This window comes from Sinocyclocheilus grahami, unplaced genomic scaffold (genome assembly GCF_001515645.1).
Source record: "Sinocyclocheilus grahami isolate Dianchi unplaced genomic scaffold, SAMN03320097.WGS_v1.1 scaffold17.1, whole genome shotgun sequence".
NCBI lineage: Eukaryota > Metazoa > Chordata > Actinopteri > Cypriniformes > Cyprinidae > Sinocyclocheilus > Sinocyclocheilus grahami.
Genome location: NW_015505196.1, coordinates 924,057 through 933,617, shown reverse-complemented (window position 1 = coordinate 933,617; position 9,561 = coordinate 924,057). Strand labels below are relative to the sequence as shown.

Here is a 9,561-nt window from a genome sequence, read left to right as displayed (position 1 = left end):
ACCGTGGTGTTGGTGTGCTTGACTGGCCAGCAAACTCACCAGACCTGAACCGCATAGAGAATCTATGGGGTATTGTCAAGCGGAAAATGAGAAACAAGAACCAAAAAAATGCAGATGAGCTGAAGGCCACTGTCAAAGGAACCTGGGCTTCCATACCACCTCAGCAGTGCCACAAACTGATCACCTCCATGCCACGCCGAATTGAGGCAGTAATTAAAGCAAAAGGAGCCCCTACCAAGTATTGAGTACATGTACAGTAAATGAACATACTTTCCAGAAGGCCAATAATTCACTAAAAATGTTTTTTTATTGGTCTTATGAAGTATTCTAATTTGTTGAGATAGTGAATTGGTGGGTTTTTGTTAAATGTGAGCCAAAATCATCACAATTAAAAGAACCAAAGACTTAAACTACTTCAGTCTGTGTGCACTGAATTTATTTAATACACAAGTTTCACAATTTGAGTTGAATTACTGAAATAAATGAACTTTTCCACGACATTCTAATTTATTGAGATGCACCTGTAGATGAATCCTTAAAGCTACAAAAGTTATCGATTTCCTCTTTTTCTTTTGTTCTTTGATTCACAGACATCACAGCAGCTGGGTTAATAAGTTATTTGGCTGCTATTACTTTAAGAGCTGCCGTTGCTTAACGTGACGTGGATCTGACACGTATGCTCGTAGTTTCATTCGCACTTTAATATGAAATGATACAGGCTACAGAGCACGCCCCCATATTTGTGCGCACACCTGAAGAGCATGCGCTACGAACACAGTATAATTGCTGACAGGACAGGAATATAGACAATATAAAACTCGGAATAATTACAATTTGGAATTTGGAAGCATGTCACAGGACACTGCTGTCACTTTTGTATGTATAAATGCAAATACAGATTGATCTAGGGATAACAATTTTCCACATTATGCCAGGTATGGATATGCTGGATTAAAGAAACAGTCTGTGCTGAAACATACCTCTCTAAAAAGGCAAGAATACAATGAATGTCTCGTCAATTACACAGTGATAATTACCTGTCAACATCTAAAACTTCATTAAGTATGACAAAGCACAATTCAGCATATATCTCGACTGGATTTCTACTACAGCATCACTATGATCTGTGCTCTCCTGCTTCAAGGCCAGGGGCTGAGAGATTTACAGATAAACAGGTGACAACCTCATGACATATGGACAGGAGTAGCTCTGTAAGCGACAGCGTCTGCTAGAAGGGTAAACCAGGCGAACATCTCTCTGTGTCAATAGTGTTTACGGGGTAGGGCCGTGGCCACCTGTCCCTCGGACAAACAGCAGGCAGGATTTACAGGCGCACAGGGAGCCGCTTCCTCTGATGGCAGAGAGTGGGAAACGGCAGGGAGAGAAGCAGAGGGTTACATAAGACCAGCGCCGTCTGCGCACAGGACTGCAGGCCAAGAAGAGAGAGCAGCATGTGCTCAAAGAGTAAGAGTAACTCTAACATATAGGGGAAAAGGGGGAATGTGAGCACATGAATGGGTAATTAAGCGACGAAGGAGGGGCAGGATCAAATAGTGGTTGTGGTTAATGGAAATGAGAGAGAACAAAATCTATCCAAATTGGGAGTGGACTGGTGGAAACAGCGAACAGATTTGTGGACACAAAGTTTATTTCCAGGTGACTCTGCAGAATGTAGTGGGCCCCTATTAGGATTCAACACAAGAGCCCGAGACAAACACACAGCATCTGAAGGGCTGTGAAAGAGCTGAGAAACCAGAGGCAAAACCTCTGGCAAATAAGACTGGCACAGGATAAGACTCTCAGCCCAAGAACTAACTCAAGTTGACAAGCACAGGCTTGAGCTTAGAAACGGAACAAAATACCAACACACACACACACACACACACACACACAGAAGAAAAAAAAAATCTCTGGAAGTTAATAAGGTAGAGCTGAAGGGATGGCCAGGTATGGCTTCAATATAGATAGGGCTTTGTGCTAGTTTTCTGCAATCAATAGATTAAAACATGATACACCTGCCTGTCGCTGCTTTTTTCTGACCAGTGTTATTTTAGGGTTATTTATATACTGTTATATTTTTTATTAATATTTTAGCTTTTATTTTTACATTTTTAACTTTCATTTTATTTTTTTTATTACTATTTAGGTTTTATTATTTAAAATTTCAGTTTTAGTTTTTATTTAGTTCCAGTTCATTTCAATGGTTATTTCAGTTAGTTGCCAAGGCAACATTTCAAATGTTCAGACAATAATTAAAATTTTTTTCATTTAATATTTGGCAACACTTTGGTTTAGGGACCAATTCTCACTATTAACTAGTTGCTTATTATCATGCATATTACTAGTATATTGGCTATTTAATAGTACTTACAAAGCACATATTAATGCTGTATTCTGCATGGCCATATTTTAGATCCCTTAATCCTAGCCCAACTTAAAGGCATATTGTAAGAATTTTTTTTTATTAAAATATCCAAAAACCACTAGAACAGTGTTATATATTTTGCTGACTTGTGTACTTACTTTATCCCAAATGTTTTGAAGAATGTTTAAATCCAGAGAAATAAGCTATTTTAACTAGTGACACGGAGGGCTTGAGCTTAGAAACGGAACAAAATACCAACACACACACACACACACACACACACACACACACACACACACACACAGAAGAAAAAAAAAATCTCTGGAAGTTAATAAGGTAGAGCTGAAGGGATGGCCAGGTATGGCTTCAATATAGATAGGGCTTTGTGCTAGTTTTCTGCAATCAATAGATTAAAACATGATACACCTGCCTGTCGCTACTTTTTTCTGACCAGTGTTATTTTAGGGTTATTTATATACTGTTATATTTTTTATTAATATTTTAGCTTTTATTTGTACATTTTTAACTTTCATTTTATTTTTTTTATTACTATTTAGGTTTTATTATTTAAAATTTCAGTTTTAGTTTTTATTTAGTTCCAGTTCATTTCAATGGTTATTTCAGTTAGTTGCCAAGGCAACATTTCAAATGTTCAGACAATAATTAAAATTTTTTTCATTTAATATTTGGCAACACTTTGGTTTAGGGACCAATTCTCACTATTAACTAGTTGCTTATTATCATGCATATTACTAGTATATTGGCTATTTAATAGTACTTACAAAGCACATATTAATGCTGTATTCTGCATGGCCATATTTTAGATCCCTTAATCCTAGCCCAACTTAAAGGCATATTGTAAGAATTTTTTTTTATTAAAATATCCAAAAACCACTAGAACAGTGTTATATATTTTGCTGACTTGTGTACTTACTTTATCCCAAATGTTTTGAAGAATGTTTAAATCCAGAGAAATAAGCTATTTTAACTAGTGACACGGAGCGTGTCCATATGTCATTGTGTCACCTGCCAATGATGTCAGAACCCCTCGAAATCCGGTTTTGTTTTGTTTTGTAGAAAACATGGAAACACCAAAGACACTTTAATATGTTGTGCGTTTTATTAGACCGGTGACGACCGCACAGAGCAGCATAATAACAGAACTTTCAAATGTATCTAGTATGATAAAACAGCGCTGCTTTTTTCCCCCACATACGCACGACCGGAAGTAGCGGAAACGGTCGACTGTAGCATAATAAAAGCTCCGCTGCTTTCGAGCCGTGTGTCGCGCTCGTTCAGCGGCCTCGTTTCGCTTCGATGGCTTTCAGCCTCACCCTGCTTCATTCTACTACGTTAATAAATCATTAGCTCATCCATGGACATTATTTCTGCCCAAGTCCCATCGGATTGCATCGGCTGTGGGGATGAAGACGACAACTCCCATGATTCCACACACAGTCACGGCATCATCAAACTACGCCTTTGCCTCTGTTTATTTTGAATATGCGCCCTCTAGTGGCGAAAATTACATATTGTGCCTTTAACAACTTACTAACTATTAATAAGTAGCAAATTCGTAGTTAATAGTGAGAATTGGTCCCAAAAACTAAAGTGTGACCTAATATATATATTTTATTTTAACTTTATTTAAATTCTTTTTTTTTAAGTTAAAACAATTTTAGTTTTAGTTAACGATACTATCCCTGTTTCTTACTTGTTCAGCTTGCAGGAGACTGATAAACAGTTTAGCATTAGCACATATTGAGATTTCATTGGCATGTTATATGTAAGGTTTAATTTATTTGAAAATTTACAACTTTAAAAGTAAAATCTGCTTTTTTTTAGTACACTGCAAAAACGGCAAATAAACTGCATCTGAAATTTATTTTATTTCTAACATTATTAGAGGTAAAGAGTGGCTATTTTGGAGAGTGCTATATACAGATTTTTTCTTTTTTTTGTGGTGTGGTATGAAATTAAATGAAATGTTAAAATTAACTCATGAGTCTTAAATCACATTACTTTTTTTTTTAGTGGTAAATGAGGTAAAAACTCCCCTGGTGCTGGGGAGCAACTAGTTACATGTAATGGAGTTACCTAATTTAATTACAAAATAAATGTAACTTTAATCTGTTACATGTACTGAGAAAAATGTGTAATTAAATTACAGTTACATATGGAAATGTTAACGATTACAATGAGGGTTACATCTCATTCACACACACACACACACACACACACACACACACACACACACACACACACTTAATAGATTTCTTTCCCAAATTGCATTGACTTTTAAAATATGAAACACTAATGTTTAGGACACAAAATAGCACTCATGCTTATTCGATAACTGATTTATTTCCTATTTGGATTTATGTATATGCTTTATTTATTTATTTTTTTCCCAAGGCATTATTAGATGCCAGTGTCTCCTGTCATACAAATATTTAATTTCAAAAACAGTATCATAGCTATTAAACTATATATTGTTGATTTTAAATCAGTATTTAAATTCAGAACGATGTAAATGTAAAAAGAGGTGCTAAAGTCTGATTTTGTGGTGGTTGTGCTTTAAAATATAATTTCTATAATCTTAATTCACTTGATGAAGAATTTTGAAAGTCTGACAGTAATCAGTGTTGAATACTACTGTAAGGTGAACTTGTTTAAATGTTGGAAAATAATGAGAAATTTAGATAAGTAATCAAAAGATAAACAAATATAATCAGTTACATTACATTAATAAACTAATTGAAATAGTTACACTACTTATTACATTTAAAATAGGGTAACTTGTTATCTGTAACCTATTACATTTCCAAAGTAACCTTCCCAACACTGTACGACACATGAGCATGTCATGACATATGTTTTGGAGAGAAGGGAGTCTTTGCTACATACCCGGTGTTCTCTGGCAGGGATGTGCTAATGGTGGCGTGATGATTCTTAGATTTCATGGGGGGCGTTCCAGAGGCGTTCGAAGACTGGGAGGAGACCGACTCATTACTGCTCACTGATGTCTCATCATTAACCAGGGCTGGACTCTCAGAGGATGGAGAGACTGTCAGAGCAAGGGAGGCAAGCAGCAAAATACAGAAAGAATGGTAAGGAAAACAAATAATGTACAAAAGACAAAAATGTATAAAAGACAACATGACAATGAAAAAATACATATATTGAGAGAGAGAGAGTTCAGAATCATTCTTGACATCAATTAAGACTATTAATGAATATGTTATGTGAATACTCCATAGTTATGAGCTTGGTAAGTAGAAATGAGAAATGAGCTTGGCATGTCAGTGTGTGTGCATGTGTTCGGTTGTATGCATGTGGTCTGGTAAAACTAAAAACTCCATGTTTAAAAAAAACTAAAGATTCAAATTAGATGGCAGTTTAATCAAAATATTTAGAAAATTATATGAACATTTTCTAAGAAATGTATTATGATCTAACTAGTAAAATATGTTTAAAGTTGTTTTTGTTTTTTAAACGGTCCTCATATTAGTTTTTCCAAGTGTTTTAAACAAGCTTTTCAAGGGAAAAACAATCTTGAGTGTAAGGATTCATATTGCACCTTCTTTAAAAACAAATCTTGAGGTGATATTTTGATCCTTTTCTCATCCTTTCTCATTCTTCATGCCTTTGTAGAAATAAATTGACATGTTTTATTTCTGAAACTGACAGATCGTTATTGGTTTTAACACTCCTGTGTAGCCAACCAATGTGACTGCTGCCATTTACATTTGAAACCAAAAACTACTTGCATAAGTCACTGTTCTATCCTGTTCTGTCCTATATCCTAATATTTTACCAATAGAAATTGTATAAAGTATAGCATTTGGCTGGTCATGCAATACTATAATTGTGGCCACACTTTTCACCCTAAGTTTTACATATCCCACACAAATCTAAAACCTGAAAATGCTGATGGTTTTGCTTTTTCATGAATCCATTATAAATGCACAAATTCACAGTTTTCCACTGTAGTGTGTTTATGTTGGCAGTGGCCACATCCCCTTTCTATAGTAACATCCCACATCAGAGAGATCTCTACTAAACAAATAACCAGTGTTTACTATCTTGTGTGGAAAAGTGTGGTTAGTCTGACCCTGAAAACTGCAGCGTTTTCGAAACCCAACACTTCTTGGAAAGCTTTGCGATGTGCTAATTCACTTTGTGAAAAAGCCAATAATAGTTTGAGTACACCTGCACAGCTGTAGTGTAGAAGAACAAGTGAATACATAAAAACCTCATAACCGCTTAACTGAAAAGTGAAACTGGAGATACGGTCTGCTTTGTTCTGTACTAAAAATAAAGGATTATCCTGCATTGATCCCAGTCTGAAATCATTCCTGTTGGGTGGCGTGTCAAACCCAAATAAAGAATTTAACACTGTGAGACACATTTCTAAGCAGTCCAGGGCCACCAAGGCATCAGTTATCCACCTAAATATGGACTGGCAAACTACATCCTGTAGCCCAGAGTGACAATGGGTAATCAGCATGTTTCAGCAGAGCATCACATCTGATTGCACAGTGTGCAGTAGTCTTACATAGTCATGAACCCTCACTGAGAGAAAAGGTCAAACTCTATGTGCACATAAACTGCATAAGCACTGGAAAACATGGTGATTTTACCACCAGGATTATGCAACTGAACATTTCTATCTATGAATTGCTGCATCTCTTTAATATTAAATAATAAGTAATAGCTTAATAATGTAGATATTATATATTGTGTCTCCAGGCTCTGCAGACTTTTTTCCAGTATTTTCTGCGATTTTGCTATGTATGAGCGTCTGTGTGGGTCTGCTTATCTTTATTTTTCCCTATATTATGCAAATACAGGCTCTATATTATGTATTTGATAGCAAACACGTTACATCTATAATTCCTTGTGGTGTTTCCCTGACCTTACAGCGATTAAAGCTGATTAGTCGCTCATACCTGTTTGAATATCCAGCACCTGCGGGTTGTAAACAGCCAGCGGGCGATTCTGCCGGCTGAGCCTCTTGGACTGTCTGGTTGGCGCAGAGAGGGGTGTAGCAGCTAAAGATGGAGAGCTGCTCGGAGCATCCCCGAATATCTAAAAGAACAAAAAGTTAGTGGGATTTGCTGGCTAGACTGTTGTGTGTGTAAAAATCTAAGTAAACAGTCTGTTTAGAACCGATGCCTGTGGAGAAATGATGATTATGCATGCTAGTGCGAATGTGTGGTGGTAAAAACAAATAAAGATTCTGAATGCTCTCAAGACCAGTATCTTAAAGGAACAGTCAATCCACACTCATGTATTTCAAAACCTGTATGACCTTCTATCTTACATGAAACACAAAATAACATATCTATAGTAATGTTCAAGCACTTTTCTATATAGTGCATGGTGATTATAATCGTTAAGCAATACTTTTAATGCTAGATTTCCAGGGAATAAAGATTTAATTTCAGACTGTTCCTCACTTAAAAGTAGTAATGCACCAAACTGATTCAAATTTTAAAAATAAAATAATTAAAATGTTCCATTTAGCCAAAAACCAAAAAACCGAAAACAAAGTTTATTAATTTTGGACAGTTGGGTAATTGAACTGTTTATGCTGTTCAGGGTGTAGAGTTCTCAGGTGATAAATTAAACCAGCTGTAGTAAAATTATTTGGCCACAAGCCTTTTGATTTTTCAGATAAACAAACTTTACATATTGGTACTCCAGCATTATTCTTGGTCACAGTGAAGTCGGTCACTTTTACCTGACGAAAAAGATACTGACACAGTCAAAATTCATCATTGGAGAAGTGCTAATTAAAAGTCATTGTTTTGATCAATTTCAGCCCTCCAACCTTGGTGCATCACTATTCTAAAGATATAATTTCAGAACACTTGAAATATAGCACACACTATATGTGTGGAATATGTGCACATTTGTATAATAAAATATTGCACCATTTTATTATACATTTTGCACTTTTTAAAGGGGTCATCGGATGCAAAATTCACTTTTACAAGTAGTTTGAACTGAAATGTGTGTTGGCAGTGTGTGTACACAACCACCCCTATAATGATAAAAATCCACCCAGTGGTTTTTGTTAAAAACCCAGATAAATAATATCCCCTTTTTCAAATCAAGCCATTCTCAGATTCTTGGCTGTGTGACTTCACACGGACCCAGGCCCCTCCCACGCCTGTTGATTGACACGGCCGTCTTACCTTAGACCTGCCCTGAGTGAGCTGTCATCAGTCCGCCATTGTTTCGACGCCAGAGCGTTTGTAGGCAAGAATGACTCCTAAGCGATTGAGGTGTTCTGTTGTTGGATGTAATAATGAACATTGCAGTCGTCATTTACTCCCGACATCTGAACCACTGAAGACGCAGGGGAGTATGTTTGTTTTTGAAGGGAATGCGGCCCCCGATCTACCTAAATGTGTTTACGTTCGCGTGAATCATTCGTGATCCAGCCTTACCTACAGAAGAAGTGAGCATACGTTTTTTTAAAGGGGTCATATGATGCTTTTTTAAAGATCCTTATTTGGTGTAACATAATATGTTGACATGCTTTAGTGTTCAAAAAACACATTATTTTTCAAATACTGTACATTATTGTAGGTCCTCTATGCCCCACCTCTCTCAAACACTTAGTTTTCTACAAAGTCCCTCCTCCCGACAAGGTTTCCCTAGTCTGCTCTGATTGGCCAGCTGACCCAGTGCATTATGATTGGCCAAACACCGCAAGCACTTGTCGGAAATGTAACGCCCCTTACCATAATCGCGAACTTCATCTTTCAAAATAAATGTAAAGACAGAACCCGAAAGGGGAACAGAGTCGCGTGACAGACACAGTGATGAAGCTGGTATGTGTTTGCAGTACACAAGCCACTGTTAAGACAGCTGACTCCACTGTGATGTGACCCCATCTCTCTCTCTCTCTCTCTGTCTCTCGCGCTCTCTCTCTAGCTCTCTCGTGCTCTCTCTCTCTCTCGCTCGCTCGCGCACACATACACACACACACACGATGCGCAAAACTCTGCATTTGAATAGTCAATAGCAAATACTTAAACTAATAACAAAACAGTAGCTGATTCAGAAGCGCCAGATTGTCATAGCAAAGTCAGAATTACCTCCTCTCCTAGGTTCACGAAACGGTCATCCATAAAATGCATTGCTGTTCTGTTGTAAGTAATCTTAAAGATTCCTAAATGCAT

The 9,561-nt window shown here is 36.8% G+C and overlaps 1 protein-coding gene across 1 annotated transcript in view; it reads right to left on the bottom strand.

Moving 5' to 3' along the window:
* The window catches only part of LOC107551977 (rho GTPase-activating protein 10-like), a 79,816-nt gene that overhangs the window by 16,594 nt on the left and 53,661 nt on the right, over positions 1-9,561 (bottom strand). Inside the window, exons 16-19 of the mRNA XM_016233785.1 lie at positions 8,215-8,218; positions 8,055-8,111; positions 7,318-7,456; positions 5,273-5,432 (exon numbers count right to left, since the gene is read on the bottom strand). Coding sequence (XP_016089271.1) covers positions 5,273-5,432; positions 7,318-7,456; positions 8,055-8,111; positions 8,215-8,218 — 360 coding nt within the window. The remainder of the gene's footprint in view (positions 1-5,272; positions 5,433-7,317; positions 7,457-8,054; positions 8,112-8,214; positions 8,219-9,561) is intronic.